The sequence below is a fragment of the Anarrhichthys ocellatus genome, unplaced genomic scaffold (genome assembly GCF_004355925.1).
Source record: "Anarrhichthys ocellatus isolate YVR2014 unplaced genomic scaffold, GSC_Weel_1.0 scaffold113, whole genome shotgun sequence".
Classification (NCBI taxonomy): domain Eukaryota; kingdom Metazoa; phylum Chordata; class Actinopteri; order Perciformes; family Anarhichadidae; genus Anarrhichthys; species Anarrhichthys ocellatus.
Genome location: NW_022280143.1, coordinates 167881 through 192267, shown reverse-complemented (window position 1 = coordinate 192267; position 24387 = coordinate 167881). Strand labels below are relative to the sequence as shown.

At 42.4% G+C, this 24387-nt stretch overlaps 1 protein-coding gene across 2 annotated transcripts; it reads right to left on the bottom strand.

Annotated features, from left to right (window-relative positions):
• Positions 1-5983: 5983 nt before the first annotated feature.
• Positions 5984-22694, bottom strand: rnpc3 (RNA-binding region (RNP1, RRM) containing 3). 2 transcript variants are annotated; one of them, XM_031876718.1, is made up of 16 exons: positions 22497-22694; positions 21783-21939; positions 21644-21691; positions 21423-21532; positions 20898-20987; positions 19239-19350; positions 18458-18526; positions 17506-17648; positions 17166-17291; positions 16663-16805; positions 14326-14514; positions 12434-12528; positions 12164-12222; positions 11363-11495; positions 7952-8029; positions 5984-7496 (listed from the first exon to the last, which is right to left on the bottom strand). In XM_031876718.1, exons 1-15 carry the CDS (start codon positions 22499-22501, stop codon positions 7961-7963), a joined length of 1548 nt encoding a protein of 515 aa, XP_031732578.1. In that variant the 5' UTR covers positions 22502-22694; the 3' UTR covers positions 5984-7496; positions 7952-7960. The 2 variants fall into 2 exon arrangements, with proteins under 2 accessions (XP_031732578.1, XP_031732577.1); XM_031876717.1 differs by having other exon boundaries at positions 7433-7804.
• Between the last annotated feature and the right edge of the window lie 1693 nt (positions 22695-24387).

Genomic DNA, 24387 nt, shown 5'->3' with positions numbered 1-24387 from the left:
GTTTTCGGTCACAAATAAAGGACCTTCTTGCTTTGAAGCATCAACGCTAAACACAACCACCTGGCAATAATATCCCTCAATATGTCTTATTCGTGTAGCTATGCACCTCATCATAGCTAACATTATGTCAAAAGGCTATTCATACTGTTAGATCTTCTGGGTTAGTCGGCTTGCTGTAAGATATCTCTGCTAGCTGGTGCGCTAGGTAACTCTGCTAGCTTGCTGGATAGCTAGCAAAAGAATTTGCAACCGTATTTAATAATAAAAGGAACATTTCTGTATTTTGTGCTAATGTTAGTCAGAATGATGAACACATGGAGATCTACACCTCTGCCCCGCTGACTTTCTAGCTTCTTTTAGCTCATAGTTTTGGTCAAAAGGCCTGTGCTAACTATAATGCCTGAGCTACTCTTCTAAATACCTGAAGGTAACTGTCTCCGGCAAAATACTTGACAAACCTACTGTATGCTTTTCACCCAGCACCATATTAAATAAACACAGCGACCTGGCATACAGAATCCCGCAGTTAAAGACCCAGATATTTATCTCAGGAGTTGGTGGAGAGCAGAATGAGCAGAAAATAGTGAATATTGGACTTCCATTTGGTCTGGTGGCCAGAAACACGACTCCAAATTACTGTTAAAATTGCAGTGTAAGTAGGCAACTATTTGCCAATAAAATCAGCCATAAAAACAAGCCACTGATGGTGGCTGTGTATATCAGCGTGTTTTGCCATGTTTCTGCCTCCTAGTGGCCATTAAATAATTAATGCAGCTGTAATTGTAAGTTACAGTTATTGTAGAGTAACAGCACCTCTATGTACGATATGTTTGACCTCTTAACACCTTTTTTTTTTTTTTCATAAAGCTCCAGCTTGTACTTTAACCATAAACAAGCCAAGGACAGGATGTAAAATGTGATATACACACACATTTGCTGAGTCAGGTCCCTGTTTGGTGTTAGCTAATGATACCAGCTCATGGTAGATGGATAGCCAGGCGGTGTGTCTCACTTCAGAGGCGAAGGCCAGCTTAGCCATATTGCAAGCACAACAGTGTCGCCACACACTGTTTGGCATGCTGCTCGGCCCCTGCGCGTGAGTCACACAGAGTCACCCGGGGAATACTTTCTACCTCTACTGATCACCGGCCTGCACCTCCTGGCCCTGAGAAATCAACAGCCAGGATTTATAGATTTACCTTAGATTGGCTGTCCCGCATTTGTACCCCCATAAATACTTTTACAGCTTTGCTAATGCCACTGTTGGGAATAAACAAGGTTACGGCGGACAAGATGAGGCTGAGATTTAGTTGGCAACTCGGACAGCACAGGGCAGAGCAATGAGAGAGGAGGTGTAATGTCAGAAAAGGGAGGAGGAAACTCACATTGGGGGATGAGCAATTTATAGCGAAGCTGGGTGTACTTTTACATACCGACACAGGCTTTACAAGCCTATGCAATAACTGACAACATCTTGTGCTCTCACCATTTCCACTGCGTAACTCGCGGAGAGAGTTGTCCGCGCCGAAAAAGCTGAACCATTAAGAGCTCAAGTGGGACGTATGAATCTGTAGGCTATATACCAAATATGGCTCCTAATGTAAACAAGTTCAACATGCAATTAAGATTAATAAATTAACCTCCTGGCTTCAATAAAACTGATGAGCTTGGTTGTAATTTTTTATCAAAGACATTATAGATTAATTATTCAAGCACATTACTTCACTCCAGTTTTTAAATGCTACTCATTCGGACAACTTCATGAAACTTGCAGGGTTTAAAAGCATGAAATATGCATGGTCAAGCCATCACTCTCTCCATAATGAATACACGTACCTCGGAATTGACACATTTGCTCTCGGAAAGGCTCGACGACCATACATACACTCTGGAGTTGACTTCCCACGATTTGCTCCTTCAAAGTCAGCAAAAGCTCACAGTTAAGTTGGTCCAGGCCAGAAGAAAGTCCCTGTCTCAGCAGGCCACCAATGCAGCCGCAAAGCACCATGGTACATCCATGCTCCACTGCTACCATTGAGGATTACAAAAGGATTTCTTGGGGAAATGTTTAGAGCTATCATTGATTCTGTGTCCGCCACCTCATTGATGTCTGCGTGTGGCTGGAAGGCCCACGGGCTCAAGGGGATTCAAAGCATTTCAATGAAATGCACTTTGATTACAGAGTGTGACATAATCTATCTACCTAGGGCTGTACTTTTATTCTCACGTCACCTGTCCGTGCTGACTGTCATTGACACCTCGTTGATCGAGTCGGATTCTGAGTAACAATTCAAGTTCAAGTCATCTTTGCCGTAAAAAATGACAAACCAGGTATTCTGAAGTAGCAAACAGCAGCAATCATCTAAATAACCTGAAACACATATTGTTTCTAAAGTGTGAATACTCACTGCAGGCTGGTAGCGTTTATATCCTCACTGTACACACCAGTGTAGAGACGTGTACACGAGGAGAGCAGCGACGGGTGTCGGAGTAGAGGCAGATGGCAAATAGAGGGTTATTACATCCTGTGCTTTAAAAAAAAATAAAAGTGCAAAAATAAAAAAGATGACATATGCACCATCAAACAAGGAGACAAGATGGGAATCTGGAATTTGTTACCTCATGCTGCAGGTGACGGTTTTGTCAGTGCCTTACCATCAGCTCCAAGAAATGCCTTTAAATAACTGCTCAGCCTGTGCATCCCTGCTGTTCTTTTACCTTGTGCTTTTTAATTGTTGCAGATTTTGTAACAAGGTCGCAGAGAGATGGAATTTTCCGAGACTGAGCGAAAACAAACCAAGTTGGGAGGTTGCACAGATATGTCGGGGAGCCACTCCCAAAATATAGTGTAAAGTGGACACGGTAAGGTACTTTAGTATACATTTGTCAATGCAAGAAACAAAGGCTTAATATTAGCCTAAAATGTACAAGCTAAATTAGATCCAGGGTCGGACGGATTTGGGGGCAGAAATGTTGCCAAAAGAGAGTTTTTGGCATGATGTGTGCCAAGGAAAACTGTGCCAAATCTGAAAAAGATATACAACATCTCCATTAAATGGCACTGCTCACCATGTCATTGGAGAGGCCTGTGCTCCTCAGTCCATCGCTCCCATCATGTGAACTCCACACACTGCATTGACCACTAACGTTAATTCACCCCTGGCAACGTACACTCACTGTCAGTTTAAATATCGTCTAACAGTCAGGTCTCCACGAACGACAGTCAGAGAGAATGTGTGTATTACTTTTGAACCAAATGGTTTCAAAGATGTTTTCATTAAAGTCTTTTAGTTATACATCTTTAATTCAGGGGTAAAAAGTAAGGAGCCTTTGATTTTGTCTTTTTTTAGGGTTATTACTAAGACTAACTGAATGTTTTTTTTCATAGTTAGTGGTGGCTACACATTACTGGTTTGCTTACAACTTAGGGTTGAACTCTGGCAAAAATATACAGTCATACAGTGCAATACAGCTGACTGTGAGATAATCATCATCTGCTGTGTCATAGGTTAGTATGTGCTGTGTTAGTGATAGTAAAACAATCAGGAATGAAACTATTCAAGGTTTCGGCAATAGAACATTTCATTAAAATAGATTAATATCTGACAAATATAACCCATTATGTTAAAACAATTATAAAAAATAAAAAAATCACATTGAGTGGCTTTGTATGTGTTGTTGGCTCAAACATCAAGTGACAGAAAATCATTCCTTTCTTTAAAATCCTCTGGCTGAGCCAAATTCACTCTACTAACAAATGTGTACAGAAAGCGTATTTGATAAAGTATATAAATATTTCTGATTAATAATTACACCTCAATAAGTCTTTAAAAAAAAACTGAATTTACATGCCATCTATTAAAAACAAACACAAGCAGAAAAAACAATTTCACACTAATTCAATTTTGGCAAGCAGAATTCTAGCGTGGTATTTAGAAGCTTTGTGGGACAAATTAGTAGTAGTGCTGCATTTAATAAAATGATAGCATTACGCACAAAGGCTTGTACCTTTGACTATAAGAAACTGATGCTTTTCTAATGCAGGTCATCTTCTGTATTGACGATTACATTGGGAGAGTTTCATGTGCGTGTGTCTATTGATGGGAGATCAGTTCTTCCAGCAGAATCCTTCTTTGAGAGCTCCCTCAAAGAGCACAACTTTTTCCCGCCAAATCTAACTGTACCAATTGCTATAAATGGTGAGTTTCCTGTTGTGGAGAGTCTCTGATGGACCCTTGGGTCCCCTGATGTGACAAAGCAATGCTTCGCCAACACAGCTAAACCCAAAGCAACACAGCAAACATGCTTATAGGCTGGTAACTGTCTGCAGTGGGGAATGGACTGACTGACTGACTGAGTGACTTCAGTGGCTTGTGAGTGCATTGGTATTCAGTTTCAGTGAAAACAGAAGCTCGCTTTGCACCAGGCCCCAAAAAAATAAACCTTGACAATACAGCACAGAAGCCCACAGGTAAATTCAGACATCAACGTCGTCATTGGAGGCGTCTGGAGATACCTTATGGCCCGGGGCATGTTTATGTTGCCTGGAGTGCTCCTAGTTTATGAGTAAACATTGCGCTCAATTTGTACAAGCAATATGTGGTGCGAAGGCAGAAGTGAAGGCTGATTCACACAGTGACCAGGGGAAAAATAGGCCACATGTGCACGTATGTACCCGGCAATCCACGTGCTACGAGCAGCAAACAGACTGCACACCTGGTTGATCCCTGAAATAAGAAACACATCATCTTGATATTACTCGTGGGTAGCTGCAGTATTAAAACGGAGACGGGAGGAGAGGCAGAACATACATCTCTATCTGCGTCCACTTACAAAAGGTTATCTCTCATATTGCTCAAATGTTACCTGATGAATGTCCTGGTAGCTAACTCTCAATATTTCCTCGGCGGGTGGCACATTTGTCATCGTTGAGATGGCGGGCAGAGTGGGGCACAGATGGGAACTCCTCCCTCGCGCTGGCGTTGACGTACGAGCTGCGGGTCGGACCAGACGAGCACGTGTGATTGATGACCCCCCATGTGCCTGGAGCTTAACCGGGGGGGGGCCAAACTCATGAGCAGGGCTGGGGCTTAATGAACAGATATTTTGAACGTTACACAAAGGTAGAATCAGGAGGAATAAAATGGATTTCACATGCACCATGGTCTATTTAACGCAAAATCACACTGCCTGTTTCTGGAAACCATTACAGGAAGTCAACAGTCGAAAGTTGCATCCAAACATCGTTTTTGCTTCTTGTACAGATACACACAATATGCTTTTGGTTCTTGTATATCGCAACTGAAGGGGGGACAGATAATTGTTTAATTATGGCTATTACGTCTCTAGAGGATATTACAATTGCACCCAATTAACCCGCCATTGTTACATGTGCAGATTACAGTCCGGTTAAATCAGCTGGTGGCTACAATCGCTATGCTCCCACATAAAGGGGAGATCTGATGAAACATGGCTACAGCACGTCATGCAAATTGCCTGCACTGTATCACCCGACACAGGGGCGTTCAGCGTCATAGATTACGCATTCTTGATTGCTGACTGGTAGAGGACAGCAGTGTGGGCTTTGCATTGATAGATTTGCACAATTTTAAACATGTAAACTGGTGGTTAAATTATTCTCCATTACATGGAGGTTATTACAGTGCTATGAGCCTTCTTCTAAAGGAGACCAACTTTCTTTCTGTCAAATCTGAACAGGGACATGCGTAACACCAAAGACAACATGGCGGTGATGATACTCCTGGTTAGCGGAGTAGCTTGTCTATTCATTGAAATCGCTTGTGGTATCATAGCTGCTATCTGAATTATTTCAGGGCAGTGATAATGTTCACATATTCTGAAAAGAGATTCAAAATGGAGCAGTCAGTTTGGTTTTGGTGCCACAGGATCACTGAGCTGAAACACAAGTAAAGCTTGAATGGGATTTGGGGAAACGGGGGGGGGGGGGGGGGAAACAGACATGAGGTTCAGAGACTGTTATGATTTATATAAAACATTAGACATCACATTTGTGAAAATCTTAACTTTAAATTGCCTTTGAAATGAAACTAAAGTTGGGTTTTTGTCTCATAGTCTTCATTGAACAGTAACACTATAAGCACTACTTTAAATGCAACAATATTACAGTTTCAATTTTCATTTAAACAATCAGTTTTAAATGTTTTTATTTTTCTAATATAGAGCAGCATTAGCTAGCGAGTGACAAACCAACCCTTGACTGAATCGACTACAATAAAGTGAACCTGGAGAAAAGGCCAATGTTACCCATCACTTGAGAATTTAGAGAACAATTTAGTAACAAGAGGACACCAAGCTATTAAACCAGTCTGGCCCTTTATCCTTCTATATAACATTTACATTGTGTGTGTGTTTGTATAGGTGTAGTAACAAGCTCCATCCATCCTAGTATAGAAAACACATCCCAGCATAGTTTCTCTGATGCTCACATTTCTGTCAAACCAGACCACTCATCCGACATCTCAAAGATCAGACAGCACAAACTTTAATTTAGCTGCGATTGACATGTACCCAGTTCACTCACAGTATTGCTTACACCAAAAGAGGCCAAAAACCAATTTGATTTCCAAATCTTCAGTTATGATGGCTGCTGAGGGGGAGATGTTCTCCCTCCAAGGTTTACTCTCAATAATCACACCGATGGGGCCAGTCAGGGACCGTAAAAAGGTAAGCTGACCCAGTCCCGGCAATTTCTCACAGACCGCGTCTGTCTGTCGTCTCTTCAGGATTGTGGTTTCTCCTCCGTGTTGACAGCCTACCATCTCCTGCAGAGCCAGTCTCCATCTCGCATTCAGCGCCTCGCAGAAGCATTCGCCCCCGATTTTGTTGCAATACAACCTGGAATTAAAATGGATTTTACGTAATAGGCCTAAACAAAATAGTCAAAATTGGTTAGGTGAAACAAACGTTGGTCCCCTCTTGGCAGGTTTGGTGTGGTGCAATATTCTGTCTGTTGTGTACTAATGGATTGAATGTTGCTCCGTTATACCATGTGACAGTTCGATTGCACACAGGTGGACTCAATTGAACTAATTATGTGACTTTTGAGAGTAATTAGAAGCACACAAGCTTAATTAGTGGCTTCATAGCACTTTTCAGTTTTTTTGACAATTTTTATTTTTATTTGACTTCACAAATTTGGACTATTTTCTTTAGGTCCATTAAATGGCATCCATATAAACTGCACATTACTTCCTGGTTGTAATGCAACAGAACAGGTGAACACTGAATACTTTTGCAAGGCCCTGTACCTCCCGCAGGACGTGTTCGCTCTGCGGCCAAGACTTTCAGTTTGGGGCTAAAGATGATCAGTTATTATTGTATGGCTGAAGCGATCCCCCACAAATACTGACATGTCTGAAGCTGTGGTTGACAGAAAACACGACAAAAGTGATCTTAATAAAATAGCTTTTTTTATTTAGTAATAAAAGACGAAGATGACATCCGACGACCATCACCTGAAAATCAGTCAAACAAGGTAGAGAGAAATGTAAAGAGACGTTTGAGACTCAAATAGCACAGGCTTACAGAGTCTACACTAAGTGTTTCAGAGCACATACTGTAAGAGACAATAGACGACAGAAACAAAGCACGGCAGTCAGTCTTTTTAAATTTAGACTACAATCCAGGCTGTTTCAAGTTCCAATTGTGCCACAATAACTACAAATAAACTGCCCCCATTTTCTCTGCTATTTGTTCTTCCAAAGGATATGCCAGAATAAGGATACAAATGGTTCTGCTGGGCCACAATATCAAGCCTTGGCATCTTGAATAAATAAAGTGTAAACACAAACGTAAAAAGAAAACACCATTACAAGAGTAATAAGGCTTGTTCTCTCTCTCTCTCTATATATATATATATGGCTTTCATTAGAACATTCTCTCTTTGCAGACGCTGCAGTCTCTCACTCACCTGCTGAGTTCATCGATGCTTTGGTCCTCTCTTGGTAACCGTGTTGTCTTCTTTTGGTTTGGCAGATCGGGCGAATTGCTGGGAGTTCATAGTTAAGGTCTGTGGGGCAAACACTTTCATTAAATGGGAAAAAGGTTTACTCTCGCCTGATGAAGCATCTTCTTTTTCAGGCCAGACCTTCCAGCTTCTCTTAAGTAAGGGAAGCACATGGAAACCATAATCCTATACGGGCAACAGATCTGCTCCTTCATCTGGTCCCATTAGTAACCTCCAATACTTCAAATGTATACCCATCTATCTACCAAACTAATACACCAGTAGCCCCACAGATGATGATATACACCAGAACCCCAACCTCACTGCAAAGCCAATTTCAGCTTACGGCCCGAATTCACAGACTGATAATCACAGACTTATATTTAATATTCGCATACAATCGTGTTTGTATGCAGCAGCTTGAAGCCACAGGGGACCCTCTTCCTCGAGACACTTGCCACCTCATATGAATTTAATTTGATTAAAGGTCGCGGCTGTTTGCGTAGAAATGCCAGAGACTACTGGCCAAAAGACGGACCTTTTAAAGAGCCCGGGTCACCTTCTCTGCTGAGCCCAGTACCTCAGTGACGGATGAAATAAAAGGGGAGGGGCCAGATGTGTGAAAGGCTGTCACTGCAGTGCTAGACCTTACCCTTTAAACTACAAGCATTTCACGCAGGTTTCTTCTTTCAGCTACCTTATTTTTGTAGCAGGCTGTTAGAGGATTCTCTGGCAAGTGTCGTGCTGCGGTCTCTAGCTAGCACCGAAAAAATCATTATAAGGACTCTAAACTGGCTGTCCTCTGCCTATGACTGCTTAAAAAGACATCTGCGCCCAAATGAACCTTACTCGACTCTTTCATGCTCCAAATAGAATAAACCCTTTAAAAACAATCCCAAGTCTACCTTAGAACACGCATTGAGTTCTATTTGTTACCATTTGAGCACACTTTGAGTGGTATATTTTGAGAAACAAACGGAAAAAAGGGCCGTTAGCAAAGCATATCTTAAAGCTTGCTCACCACGTCGTTAATGGCTGAACGGTGACTAAATGACAACGGTCGCCTGACCTGCCACATAGCGACTACACGCAGGACGTCTCCAAATAAATGACATTGCAGACTCTGCTGTTTATTCTTTGAACTGGAAGACTAATATGCCGTCGCCAAGCTAATTGGTTATGGGATGCACATTAAGACACCCTTCAAAAATCAATAGCCTTGTTCCATTAGACAAGTTCAAAGGTTGCTGTGCAATTATCGGTGCTGCGCTGAGGAAGAGCAGGTGGCGGTTCAGGGCTGCCAGAAAATGAGTCCTCGCCCTTTGGAGGGCCAACACATCTGTGATGGGAGGCGTCCACCTAATATTCAACACACACCACCTCCTTAACTGGCCCTCTGCGTATGTTCAGTGCATCGTATATACTAGGTCTGCAGCTTTCTTTTCTCAATCAGTCACTTGTGGGCAACACCTTCCACATACTATGACATATTGTGCTTCTATCTCCTAAATGCAATAGAAAATGGCCTTGCGATATGGAACAGGAAGTGAATATTACACCACAAAATGAGCCTAGACTAAGTGCATCAAGTATCATTTTTGTTTTAGGGCATGTTAGATAGATATATATATACAGTGGGTACGGAAAGTATTCAGACCCCTTTAAATTTTTCACTCTTTGTTTCATTGCAGCCATTTGCTAAAATCAAAAAAGTTCATTTTATTTCTCATTAATGTACACTCAGCACCCCATCTTGACAGAAAAAAACAGAAACGTAGAATTTTTTGCAAATTTATTAGAAAAGAAAAACTGAAATATCACATGGTCATAAGTATTCAGACCCTTTGCTGTGACACTCATATTTAACTCACATGCTGTCCATTTCTTCTGATCCTCCTTGAGATGGTTCTACTCCTTCATTGGAGTCCAGCTGTGTTTAATTAAACTGCTTGGACTTGATTAGGAAAGGCACACACCTGTCTATATAAGACCTTACAGCTCACAGTGCATGTCAGAGCAAATGAGAATCATGAGGTCGAAGGAACTGCCCAAGGAGCTCAGAGACAGAATTGTGGCAAGGCACAGATCTGGCCAAGGTTACAAAAGAATTTCTGCAACACTCAAGGTTCCTAAGAGCACAGTGGCCTCCACAATCCTTAAATGGAAGAAGTTTGGGACGACCAGAACTCTTCCTAGACCTGGCCGTCCAGCCAAACTGAGCAATCGTGGAAGAAGAGCCTTGGTGAGAGAGGTAAAGAAGAACCCAAAGATCACTGTGGCTGAGGTCCAGAGATGCAGTAGGGAGATGGGAGAAAGTTCCACAAAGTCAACTATCACTGCAGCCCTCCACCAGTCGGGGCTTTATGGCAGAGTGGCCCGACGGAAGCCTCTCCTCAGTGCAAGACATATGAAAGCCCGCATAGAGTTTGCCAAAAAACACATGAAGGACTCCCAGACTATGAGAAATAAGATTCTCTGGTCTGATGAGACCAAGATTGAACTTTTTGGCGTTAATTCTAAGCGGTATGTGTGGAGAAAACCAGGCACTGCTCATCACCTGCCCAATACAATCCCAACAGTGAAACATGGTGGTGGCAGCATCATGCTATGGGGGTGTTTTTCAGCTGCAGTGACAGGACGACTGGTTACAATTGAAGGAAAGATGAATGCGGCCAAATACAGAGATATCCTGGAAGAAAACCTCTTCCAGAGTGCTCTGGACCTCAGACTGGGCCGAAGGTTCACCTTCCAACAAGACAATGACCCTAAGCACACAGCTAAAATAACAAAGGAGTGGCTTCGGAACAACTCTGTGACCATTCTTGACTGGCCCAGCCAGAGCCCTGACCTAAACCCAATTGAGCATCTCTGGAGAGACCTGAAAATGGCTGTCCACCAACGTTCACCATCCAACCTGACGGAACTGGAGAGGATCTGCAAGGAAGAATGGCAGAGGATCCCCAAATCCAGGTGTGAAAAACTTGTTGCATCATTCCCAAGAAGACTCATGGCTGTACTAGCTCAAAATGGTGCTTCTACTCAATACTGAGCAAAGGGTCTGAATACTTATGACCATGTGATATTTCAGTTTTTCTTTTGTAATAAATTTGCAAAAATTTCTACATTTCTGTTTTTTTCTGTCAAGATGGGGTGCTGAGTGTACATTAATGAGAAATAAAATGAACTTTTTTGATTTTAGCAAATGGCTGCAATGAAACAGAGAGTGAAAAATTTAAAGGGGTCTGAATACTTTCCGTACCCACTGTATATGTGTGTGTGTAGAATCTGTGTCCAACTCCTCCAGATAAGCCTGGATTTCCCCTCCTGATAAGATCTCGTCCTCGTTTCATCTTGCGAGAGGCGGTAAAAGGATACGACGATGAGGGGCTTGTCGTAGAGAACATAGCCGTTGGTTTCCCGCAGGGCTTTCTCTGCACTCTGCTCACTGGGGAGTCCCACGAAGGCCTGCCCTTTCATCCGCCCCTCCTTCATCAACACAACGTCAAACCTGAGAAATAAAACCAAGACATCATTATCACTCCGAGCTTACAGCCTACAGAGTCGACGTTATATTGTAGCTATTCAGTATGAGAGGCAATCAGAAAATATGATCTGCTGCTGTGACCGTATAAAACAGTGGCTGTCAATCGTGTGTCCCTGAGACCCGAGAAGCTGCCGGTTTCTATTCCAACCAATTGGTTTTTTACTGATTTGCAACTTAAGCCTAAGAGAAGCAACAATGGTGAACACTACGTTCAATTTTAAAAATGTTTCAGGACAACTAAGATTTGGTCTGCAGTAACCCTTGAAAGATGGGTTACCAAAGGCCAAACTGTTTCTCTGGCAGAGCTGCAGCTTCCTGTTCATCACCTACATCTGTGTTCAGAGTCCATCTACATAACATAAGCTCGGTTTGATGACTCAGGTGGAATATTCATTTGAAGTACTGCTGATGCGCAAACATCAAATGTCCCTCGTGCTCTCTATGTCAGGTTAGGTGCTTATTAATAACACAACACACAGTCAGCATGAATTACTAAAAACTCTCAGAGGAAAGTGACAAATTGCTGGAGTCGAGAATAGCTCATGAAGATTGGACGGGGCGAAGCGACACGCGAGCCACGTGGATAAGAAGTTCAGTGAAGAGGATGCGTCTGCTCTGGTCGGGTTACATACATGTTTCTCTCGGCCTCTGACGAAGGGTTGACGTATCTCCCATAGATGTACTTTAGGTCCTGGAAGACAAATGATGTGGATCAGGAAAAATAGTCGATGAATGAATATGAATGCATCGTCGATTCTGTTGTTCATGCAGAAGTAATGCTCACACCTCATAGAGGAAACGTAAAGAATGACATTTCATGATCTAAAGCAATACATGAAAACTCCAGAATGAGCATCATATCCAGTAAACCAAAGTGGGTCGAGTGCTATAAAAGGACCTACTCTCTCTTCCACTTGCTTTGCGATGTTCTTCACGTACAGTCTGCAGGTAGGCTCACCCGGTTCATAGTATTTAAACACAGACATCCTTTTTATCTCTGTTTTAAAAAGGAGAGAAGAAGAAAGACAACTTGATGCAAGGCGCATTTCAAAAATACAGGTACAAAGGATCATCACAGAGCTGCCCGTACATACATAAAGGTAAATTCAAAGTCGTTGCAACTCAATACCCTCCGCTAAATGTTTTATTTAAGACGGGGTGGATTGAAGAGCGGAGACATTAAAGCAGTGATTGCATGTTTGATCCCAGCACCGAGCAGCCGCTGCATTGTAGAAAGGACTTGGATGAATCATATTTCAGCTATTGGAATGGAAAACATGCCTGAGCATCGCGCCGGTTGAGGAAGAACAAAGAATTACACTTAAAAGTAATCTGGCTCACCAAGTGAAGAACAGGGATCCATATTAGCTGACACGTTTAGGAATGTGGAGATCATTTAGAAATGTTGCCACATTTGAATTAGTTTCAGATCATTGCTTCACTTTTTATTATGTTCTTAGATTTACATTATAGAAATAAGTTAGAGATTCAGGTGGTGAAAGGTTTCAGAGACTATAAGAACCAGACAGGATGTGATTTCGCAAAGCTGCAAATGTAATCGCAATAAGCCATGAATATGTTTCTAACGTACGGAGAATATTGATGTGAATGGATGTATGAATATTGATATCAACCTTTGCAGGTTTTTTCAATGTTTGCATTTAAAGAGATGGAATATCTTCACTTTGCCATCGTCAACACACCAAAGTTCAATGTATTTTCTTACATAAGGACTATAACATGCTTCAATCTGCACTAACTGACTTCATTCGCCTGCTTTGACCTGTAAACACAGCATCTACACATTATCACCATTTAAGCTGTTATTGCCAGCTCGTAAGCAAACAGTTGCCTATTTGGACATTCAGCAGATATGGAACATCTGTATTCGTGTCGAATAACCCATGTCAGTCCAATATTCATTCTCCTTTGAGATATATATATATCCAACTACATCTATTTAGCTGACCACATTCAGTCAGTCTGGCTAAAGACAGCTGCTTGAGTCTGGAGATGTCAGGGATGAGAGATGTGAACAGATTCAGATGACGCTACATCAATAGAAATGGGCGACGTTCGGAGTGCATTACTCCACTTCCCTTTGTGATTTTGCCTGAATTGTTTTTTGGTGACAAGTAATCTTTGATGTTTAGCATTTCAGCGTTGGGCTGAGATGGTCGCTAACCACCAGCAGCACACTAACAACTATTTTACATCTCTCCTCATCATCGTGGGGTGATTGTCATCTTAGAAAATGTAATGCTGATGTTGAACTTTTTAGCTCGTCTTCCTCTCGATGGATCTCAGTTTCTTTTGTCACGTTTGATTCTCTGCAGTTGGCGCTTCATTTTGTTTTGTTCAGCCACCGTGGCTCTCGCTGCTCTCGCTGCTCTCGCTGCTCTCGCTGCTCTCGCTACTCTCGCTGCTCTCGCTACTCTCGCTGCTCTCGCTACTCTCGCTGCTCTCGCTACTCTCGCTAACAGCCAAATCTCTCTAATATGCATTTCAAACAGAACGCTGTTGCTGCTTTTATTTGACTCGCATCACTTCTACACAGAGCAGCATTTCTGAGAGGAAAATGCAAATTGATATGGCCGCTTTTTTTTCTCAGATTTGAAAACTAAAGTCTCAGGTCTAGTTTGTTGACTTCCTGTCTCTAATCAGCGGTTTAAGATCAGTTCTGTTGGTCAGTTCACTAATATTATCACTTCCCATCACATCCAAGTCTTTTATGGTTGGAGTAAATAAAAAGCACCCAGAGTGAAACGGACCAAGAGCCTCCCTTCGTGTTTACCGTCTCTTGACAGGCGTCCTTTCTCCAGTTCCTTCCTGGAGATGACGTCTGAGGGGAGGTCCTGCTCGTCGCCGCTGTGCTCCTCTTGCTGTTGGGACGCCGGTGCGCTGGGGTAAAGCTTCCCGAAGCCCTCCGCCTCCGCCACCTCCTGGCTGCTGCTGCCGGGGGTGAGCTTCCTCTCATCCGCTTCTGCAGGGCACACAAGAAGTTGAACCCGATGCAGCACATTCACAACCGACTCGTCAAGTTGTCGCTGTATTTGTTTTGGCAACAACGCCGGCAGCGTCTAAGCGGTCTCCCGTATTACGTGTCACTTAAGTTGGATGCACACGCGCGTTGCCGGGCTGCTTTATGACACGAAACAAGGAAGAGGATGCTCTCCCTACAGCACAAACACAGATGGAAGTTTTCAAAGTCTCTCACAACAGCAGATGGTGAAGTAATCACTTCCACAATGTTTATCGTCTTCAGGAACCCAAACACACTCAGGATGGGAGAGCGGATGCAAATCCTCCTGGTCGAAATCAGTTTAACATATTGATTGTTTAACATTCCTAACCGTGGCCTCATTACAAACTGGCCGAGTTGAAAACAGGGATTTCTTCGTCGGGGGGGCGGTTAAACGCGGTGAATGACGTCTTTTGCTGGAAATAACGCTGTAGTTGAATTGGTCGCGCTGAAGACGACGGTCTGAAGAGTGAGGCGGAAGCACATTCAGTCTTTGTCAAATAAAGAACTGTAATCAAATCAAAAGCCATTCCTGTTTTGTAAACATGAGTTTGAAAGGCAGCGGGGAAGGATAACTCCGGCAGACTTTTGACTGACTGACTGACTGACTCTCTCACACACTCTCACACTCACACACACACACACACACACACACAATGGAATTACTAAGAGCAGTGAGCCTGTACAAATCTGAGGAGGGGCAAAGAAATCTTGTCTCATGTGTGTACCGGAGCAAGAAGTGCTGGGGAGCTTTTCTGATACACTCTCGGCAGAGAACTAGATCCCTGCTTTCAAAATTATCCTCCTCCTTATCTGCCTCCCCAACTCCCATTTCCATTTAAATAGCTTGTTTATCGGATCACACAACCCCCCCACACCTTTCCCAAAACAAGACTAATCCAAAAAGCCACCTGACATAGTTTATCTTTCCCCCGCCTCTTTTGTGTTTGACTTTGAGATCTATTTTACTTCTCGGGGGCTTGCCGGGGAGTGAAGTTGTAGCCAGAGAGAGAGGGCCGATAAGGCAAACAGGGAGCTGCACAGCTGACAAGTAACACAGACTGTGCCCCCAATGACATTTTCTCATACAGATAATGGTAAAAAAAAACCTTTCTGCTGTGATATACTGCTGTGCAACACTTGGCTCCATGGTAAGGGCTTTAACTTATGAGTATCAAACCACCTCCTGCTTCTCTGCGATAATAAACATGATGTATGGGAATAATCAAATCCTTATGGTGCCTTTCTTCCTCCGAAGACAGAAGGCGGTGCACTTTTCTTATGTACTGCTGGACCAGCTATTCTCATCTCAGTGACAGGCCGCTGCTCCGCTGATTGGACTTCCACATTAAAAAGTGGCGTGTACAATTTAGCCTAATGCACATTGGCACGAAGTTCCTTCCGAAGATGCCGGTCATCAATAACAGATAAGAGAGATAAGAGGTGGATCTTAATGGAAATGAAAGCTGAACAACTAGCAGACTAATCCTTTAGTCAGGCGACAGGAAATTGATGAGCAACTATTTAACATTTAAATTAATTTATCAAGCAAAAGTTCAAAAATATTTGCTGATTCCATTTGCAATGAGCCATTTTCACAATTTTTACGACAATAAATTGAAAGTCATTGATGGATTTATTGAGATAATAATCCCACACTCGGGTGAATGAAAATAATTGTTAGTTAAAGACTTTAATCTATATTAAAGTCATTACAAATACAGATCAATGATCTTATTGACTTGACCTTACCTATGGTTGATGTCTAGCAAAGTGACGTCATAGAAACTAAAGAACTGTATTTAAGTCATGATTCGTGCTAAATTGATCAGAAAATGAATTGGTCAATAAATAAGAAGAAAAAAATAATTCACCTTTCTCAGCGAAAACATATTCAAGCTTCTTAAATGTTAAATGATTTGCTGCTTTTCTCGGTTTGAGTATTCTGGGGTTTAGAACTGTTGGTCAGACCAAGCAAGAACTTCAAGGACATCACCGTGGGCTCTGGGAAATTGTGATGGAAGTTTTTCTCAGTCACGAAATGATTAATGAATTAATAATAAAAAACAAAAAACAAATCAACAGGCTACATAGCGGCAGAGCCCTTACCTCCGCCTTCATTGTCAGGCTGACCAGGCCCACTTCCTTCCACTATGGCCGCTGCCTCTGGAACCGAAATGTGGAATTCGATTTTCCTCTGGCCGGCGGGGTGGGGCTGCTCAAACACATCAGAGGGCTGCAGCACTGGAGCACTGAGGACAGCAGAGACAATCCCCTCAACAGCAGCCTCTAAAACAGTAGCCCCAATAAACCTGGCTCCGGAGAGGCTTCAGGGCTGCGTTATTTTGTTCTGGTCCACCACAGATACTTCCCCATTCCACAGACACGCAGCCCAGAGACACTGAGGTGTGCGTATAGTTTAGAAACAGAGCTTGTGGTCTGTCATTAAGGGAGTGTGTGCTTGAAACAATACTGTCAAATGAGCCACAAAAGGCTGTCTTTATGAGGACTATTGTCTGGAGGTTTTTCGTCCTTTTTTTTTTTTTTTTAAGCTGCCTAAGAATACCGTCTATGCATGAGGACTGTGACATGCACGAGTGCCTTTGGTGTACCTCTGAGAGTCTGGTTTGGGAGCATAGAGTAGATCCTTGATCTTGGGCTTCTTTCTCTTTGAAGCTGTTTTTGGTCTCAGGGGTCTCTTGCATGCTTGGTTGACCAGGCCCATCAGACGAACAATCCTGGAATAAAGCAAAGAGAGAGAATAAGGGAGAAAATGTCTACCCTGCACAAAAAAAAGTTTTAAGACTTTTCTCTTCAAGCCACTTGTGTTTCTAGAAACATTACTTGTGAATGACACATGAACACACCGCGTCGAATGGCAGCGGCAATGCAAAACAAAATGCCTCGAGAAGATGTTTACGCAGAGATGAGTCCTCTCTAACTGCTCCCCACCTCTCTTTGTCTTCGTCGTCCCCGCTCTCGTACTCGGATTCTTCTCCACTGGACAGCTCCATCTCCTCCTCTGGTAAAGGCGGGTAGTCGGGAGGGAAGGGAGGAGGCATGGGCATGGGTGGTGCGGGAGGCAGGAGCTCAAACTGCAGGAAAGGAAAAAAACAAGCTGGCTTAGCTCGCAAATGCCTCTGGGTTCAGCCGACGGACTTCAGGAGTGTAGTCTTAGGTCAGAACTGGGATTCATTGGTTTGCAGGTAGGAGAAGTGATACAAGTATTAAAGGCATGGAAGGCTACATCTTTATTATCACAGCAGGGGGGATGGATTATACGAGGCTTAAACTGAGTCACAATATTTTCAGACTCATGCAAAGTGCTCAAATATTCCCCCCACCAATAATAAAAGATGACTGTGCTAAGTGGTGTAGTTAGTAGAGCTGTAACATTATCAATTAATCTGATGATTATTTCCTAAATGAATCTTTTGGTTAATGAAATGATGGAAAATAGTGAAAATGACCATCATAATTTCTAAGAGCCAAAGGCAATATTTCAGATTTATACATTTGCGAGAAAAAAACAAGCTTGTCCACCATCTACCTTCAGTACTCGGGGCTTTTCCATGTACTTACACAACACTCACACATATGCATCTGCACTGATTTCAGTAAAAGTAAAAGATGGTCGGTGGCCCTGAAGTGGTCTTTGGGGCAATGCATAGCTGCTTGAGTCACCAAAAACCCAGAGAGAGATTTAATCAGTAAGCCCCTGATGGTTGAGGGTCCTCTGGAGCTGGTTAACCTCAGTAGTCGAGTTCCTATCCTTGGACACGTCCCCTCCAACACATTTATATAATAGCCTCTTTATAACGCAGAATTTCTTGTCTAACATCATATTAATAACACCCAAACCATCTACAACCTGTTCCTCTTTATCCAATGTACACAAGCTTACCATGGGGGGCCTGGCAGTGACCGGGCCAAAGGGACACGGCAAATTCATCTTGTTCATCAGATGCAGTACCTGCATAATTGGGGACGAGAGCATTAGAGCGGTGACGGCTGTATCTAAAGATTCATACCAAAAGATGGGTGGGAGCTGGTAATATAAATATACTGCTGCTCACAAACAGGCAGCCGGGGAACTTGGGGCTCCATATGTAAAACAGATTGCAAGGCTTTTGCATTTTCATTTAAAATACGAGGATTGAGGTGAGATCAAGGCTGAAGTGAGATAGCGGCGGTGAGGCTGAGCACGGGCGGGGAGGCGGCTTCTCTGCGACACACTAGCACCACCAAGACGCCGACGCTAGAAGCAGCAGCATGGGAAAAGCCAGGCAGCACGGCTCCCAGGGAAATGTTAAACCTATAACTCATGCCTCCCACTTATGGTTTATTATGAATACTTGCTCCCCAAATTGAAATTTAAAAGGCAAATGTTTGCTGTTTGATCTTTAGGAGGTTGGATGGAGTTCAAAAACCTCTGCGATATTCATATTTCCATCTAAAATGGGAATCTGAAGGCTCGAAATGTTGTCACATTTGCTTTTTTTTTGGTACAAATTCCCACTTTCCTAAAAAAAGGGAAAGTATGAATACAGGAACAGGGACACAAACAGAACACACACACACACACACACACACACACACACACAGATGACCAACATATGCATATCAAAGATGTGCAGGTAACGGACGAACAACAAAATGATATAAAAGAAGCAGTTTATACTCACTTGAACATAAAACTTTGGCACACTCATGAGGACATGCGATATGTTTGTCAGTATGTCATTCGAAGGTGGTGGGTATAAATATTTCAGAGTTGGATTCGATTGAAATGTCAACCTGTGGGAGAGAGAGCGAGAGGAAGAGACAAAATGACTTAAAAGGAAACTCTGCGGCTGCAACTGGCTGCCTAAAATACAATACCCCCCCGTCACTTAACAACTCACAGAATGTGTCAAAATAATGGAGACGCATGAATATGTGGTCCAGCCGGTGAGCGTTAGCTACCTAGCTCATTCTTAAGATGACAAGCACTCAGCCAACAAATATGAACCCCAGCCATTAAGGGATGTTGGGAGCAGCATGCCATGTCAGCACCAAAGCTGGTCCTCGTGTAATAATAACTTTTAGAAGCCCACACTCTGAGGCCTAATAAACTAAGACTTCAAGTGTATGTTGTTTAATCTGCCACAAAATAAATCTGTTAGCAGTTCTAGTGGGACTGAGAAAAACAGTGAGAACAGCCTAAATTTATATCCATCTGATAACTGTGTAGTAATGTTTGGGAGGACACACTCATTTTGCTGCAAGGTGAAAACTAACATGTCAGCACAATTAATTAAAAGTGAAGAAATTTAAAATAAATAAATGAAAGAAACATAAAAATGTCAAACATTTTAATTGTATGATGTTAGCCTTTAGTCTCAGATGTAGCAACAGTCGTAGTGCCAAAGAGTGTGTGTCTCATTCAACACCATGATTGGGAAAATTACATTATTATTATTATTTTCTTTTTTTTTTTATAAATGGTCCAACTCTGAGATATACAATTACAGAGACCATGAGAGAGGATTTTTATTTTATTCATTCATTAATGAAATGAAATGCAGTCAGACATCAAACTATGCTGCTTTGTTCATCCCAGAGTTTAACCTTCGTCAGAATGAAAATGTCTCTTAGCAGTACTTCACCTGTAGGACACCAGAATGATCTACTGCTATAAACAATAAGAATTAAAGAAATATATGGAACCAAACTGCATCATATCAGGAGGTGGTGAACACTACTGGCTGATCCAGATTATATTTCAGCACACGGCGGGATAAACTGGCAGTGTTGGAGCGAGACCTATCGAAGACCACCTGGTGCCACCAACTGGCAGGACAGACGGCCCTGTCAGGCGCTCAATGGCGGCCTGACCATCTAATTGGACACAAAGCCACTGAGAGCTCCTGACCATTGCTCTCAGATGCTGGTCCAGGTTTATTGTCAGCTAGCCTGCACACTCAGACCGACGGACACCAGTTTTGGACAGCGCGTGTCATGCGTGCATATCTAATTGTATATAGTATCCTTTGGATAGGTAACGCCTTGGTCATGGGGCCTGATACTGCAGAACGTAATATGATCATTTAGTTTTAACCTCACAAGACAGAGCGAGAACAAAAACGAGAGCGCCACATGATGTCTTGAGTATAAGGCACGAGAGAGTGACACACTAAACCACCTGCTGAGTATAACTGAAGCAGTTCAATGTCATCTTTTCAGACCGATTTACAACACGTCATGAAAACAGAACGCCTCATCTCAATTAGGATTTCAGAAATCATCTCCGACTACATCGAGATTCGCTAACAACAGTTTGTAGACATGCATTCAACACTCACCCAAGGTTAGGCGCAATGCCGGTCTCTATGAGGGGAATGTTTGGCTGCTTGTTCTCCTGTTTCCTCTGCTCTTTCTTGACATGTTTACCACTGTAGAAGAAAAGTACACGTTACAAAAACAATTCAACTGTGGCTTTCACCCACGATCATGTGATGAATACGTGTTTTAATGCTACTTATTTCATTTAGCTGGGTGCTGAGAATGTGTTCACACTAAGACTGAGTGAGTTTCACTCAAGCACTAGGTGTAGATTTCAGTTCAAATTGAACTTTGTCCAATTTTGAGTCTGGTCAAAGTTGATATTTGCCAACTTATAAATAAAAATCCATATGTGGGGAAATCATTTCTGGTCTGTGGGGCTTACAACAGGATCTTAAGACCACACGACCGAAACCAACACCGGCTCGATCGGCTGTTAACATCCCTGTCAGATCGAGCCAGTATGTGCAAAAGTAACATTTGTCATAACTATGGCCTGTGCAGATCCACGGCGTTTGTTAATCCATATAAATCAAGCAATTTACCTGTTTGACACCGGTGGGTCCTTTAATACTGTCACATGATCTTGGCCTTTCGCAAACTCCGCAACGAGTGTATGATCAAGGACGTCTAACTGATGGAGCCTGCTGAGAGCCTAAAACAGATGCAATGATACAATGAGATTCACTTTAAACTCTAACTTTACACAAATGTCATACGTATTCACAAATGTCATACGACTACAAACACTACGTAAAGAACTCACTTTTGCTGCCGACCTCTCGCTTCTAAAGGTTGCAAAAGCTGCATGTTTCTGTGGAGATGGAAAAGCGCACTCAGAAAAGGACAGCGACTCAAATGAATGTCAAGACACAAAGCTTTGGTGTCAGTGAGGCACAACCTACCAAACGACCCGTGTTTGAGAAGACCCTGACCGACTCGGCTCCAAAATACTTCAAGAGGTCCTCTTTCTCATCCTGTCGGAGCTCGGCTGGCAGGTGGCGGATAAGCAGTGTTTTATTGATGCGTGTTGGGACCAGGTCCTCGTTCTTGTCCATTTCCCTGCAGAACAGCAGGCAGAGAGATGCTACAGTTAGACAAAACAGTAACAGTACCGACCAGTCCACTGGACGCCTTCATTTTTCTCAGCTGTATTGACATAATATTAATATATATATATATATAAAAGAGTGACCTGAACAACAGTACTTCAACAATCCTGCAATAACCACTGAAGTTAACCTGAAACTCATTTGGTGATACTGTGTCGTTTGGCCCTCACATGGAGGACGAAATATTACTAACATCTTTCAGTAGCTAAATTACAAGTGTAATGTGTTATTCTTACAATTGTAAACGTGAATTTAGTAAATTGGTTTCCTTGTCAATCATTAGCTATTTTTTAAACGAATACTGCCGAATTAAAGAACCAATCCCAATGCTTTCTTAATTATCCGAGGTCATGGTCTATCAGACGTGTATCGTTACATTTTTTGATCAGCAAGTTAAATTTATTTTCTTTGAACAGAGACCCGTGCTACACAGGACTAGCGCTAACCTTAGCTCGGTGCTATATGTGAGCGAAGCTAACGTGCAGCAAACCCCCAGGTTGAATTTACCTCATTACTTTGCCGAGGCCAACTGTGAATCCCCTTATGATTCCAATACATTAGATGCAGCCACTAGTATATTCAAGTAATGTTTCAGCAAGTAATTCAAAGCTCAAGTGACATCTTTGACGACATAAAGCTACATTACAAGCCTGACGCGGCTGCAGCCAGTAAACATATCCACTTCCGCCCGCGTCTTCTTCTTCTTCTACGGTGATTTCGGGTGGACAACAAATAGCAGCGACACATTCTGGTCTGGAGTATTGTCCGATCCCGTAACATTTGTTCGATATAGCACGTGTGATGGGGGAAACTAACGAAGTTTTCCCAAACACTCCACACATTGAAGCAAGGCTGCTTTTAGTAGTGATAGTTACAATGGGGACTTCTGGTCACTGAGCGTATCTTAATCGTATCGTATCGTAATTGCATTTGTACCGAAGAATTAAATGAGACTGCCGAGTCAAATGCCTTGATATAAATTGCATAATGCATTTGAAATGCCAATACAGAGTCCACAGCACTACTGTTTGATTTTAGTTAATGAGGCCTCGTTCGTCATCAAAGCAAAAAAAAATACTGCTTGATAAAAATATAATTTTGGCTGTGTTGCAAGTTAAGAATGCGCACTTAAATAGCCCATGTGTAGTTGTAATGTAAAATAGTGCAAGACTGCCTTCCAGGGGTCAAAGTTAGAAACTGAAATAACTATGTTAGCCTTAAAGATAACCCTCCAGCTGAAATAATTAGTTAGTAATGCGTATTATCAATATTATTTAAAGGTTTCAATAGGAGCATTCATTGTCATGTTAGTTATGTCAACTGTATCTAAATATATTAACATCATGTTAATAATACACATACCGTATGATAATCGTGGTAATAATTCAGCACCTCTTTTCTAACAGTTATGGTTAGACTCTCTCTACCTCCCTACACTCCAGCCTACTGCTCTGAGTGTAATTCATTTGCCAGAAAAGAGACAAAATGTACAATAAACAAAGATGTATTTGTCTGCAAGCATTATTTTTATGCTTGCATAAAATATTATTATTTTGTCAAAATTGTCTATAGTTATCGCGATAATATCATTACTGTGAATTATTTGGGCCCTGATAATGGTAAAGGGAAAATCTGATATTGTGACAGCCCTAGTAAATAGCATTTATAAAGCACACTCTGAAGCAATATAAAGCTTTGCACCATTTAATAATAATGTAACAGCAATAACCAGCCCTGCACATTAAGTTTAGTTGTTGTCTTTCACCAGCAGGTGTCAGGCTTTCCATATGAAATAACAGCTGCTGCAGCAGTTGTGGGTTTGACGTTTCAAAGTATTACTTAGCTCCCCTCTTCAACTTCAATCTGTTATCATATTGTATTATGTTTTTAGACTAATTAGAACGTCCCTTTTAATTGACCTTTCTTAGACATGAAAATGGTTAGATAGTTCATTAATCATAGATAGAGATTTAAAGGGATCACAAAGGGAAACATTTCCACCTCTACTCCAGAGGTTTCTGTTGAGCCAATGCAACTCCATCAGTATAACAGAGATTGGGTACCAGCTAGGGAAGGCCTGTCCTTCTCCTGACCAGGCTTATGAAGGCCTTCAGCTTCCCATCCCCAACCCCGAGAAAATCTCCCCTACACTTCTCGAGATGCCTCCAAATTCCTGGCCAAATGAAGCCCTTTCTTTGAGGAGAGACGCAAGGGCATTCCTCATCAGGGGGACACAATACCCCCTTTCACCGTGGCCTGGCTCTGAAATTTCACAGGTGATGGGAGGAACGGTAGACACTCGATCCCTCCGACATAATGCGTCAGACTGAGGGAGAGGAAAAGAGAGAGATAGAGAGAGAGATGCTGATTGGGAATGTAGTGGCTGGGGGGGAGAGAC

What these genes read in the sequence shown, in the direction of transcription:
- rnpc3 (XM_031876718.1), bottom strand. An exon ending in GCCTGACAATGAAGGCGGAG is followed by an intron (nt 14,515 to 16,662) that starts GTAAGGGCTCTG and finishes TGTGCCCTGCAG; the next exon opens with AAGCGGATGAGAGGAAGCTC. An exon ending in TCAGAGGCCGAGAGAAACAT is followed by an intron (nt 11,496 to 12,163) that starts GTATGTAACCCG and finishes TTTATTTCTCAG; the next exon opens with GTTTGACGTTGTGTTGATGA.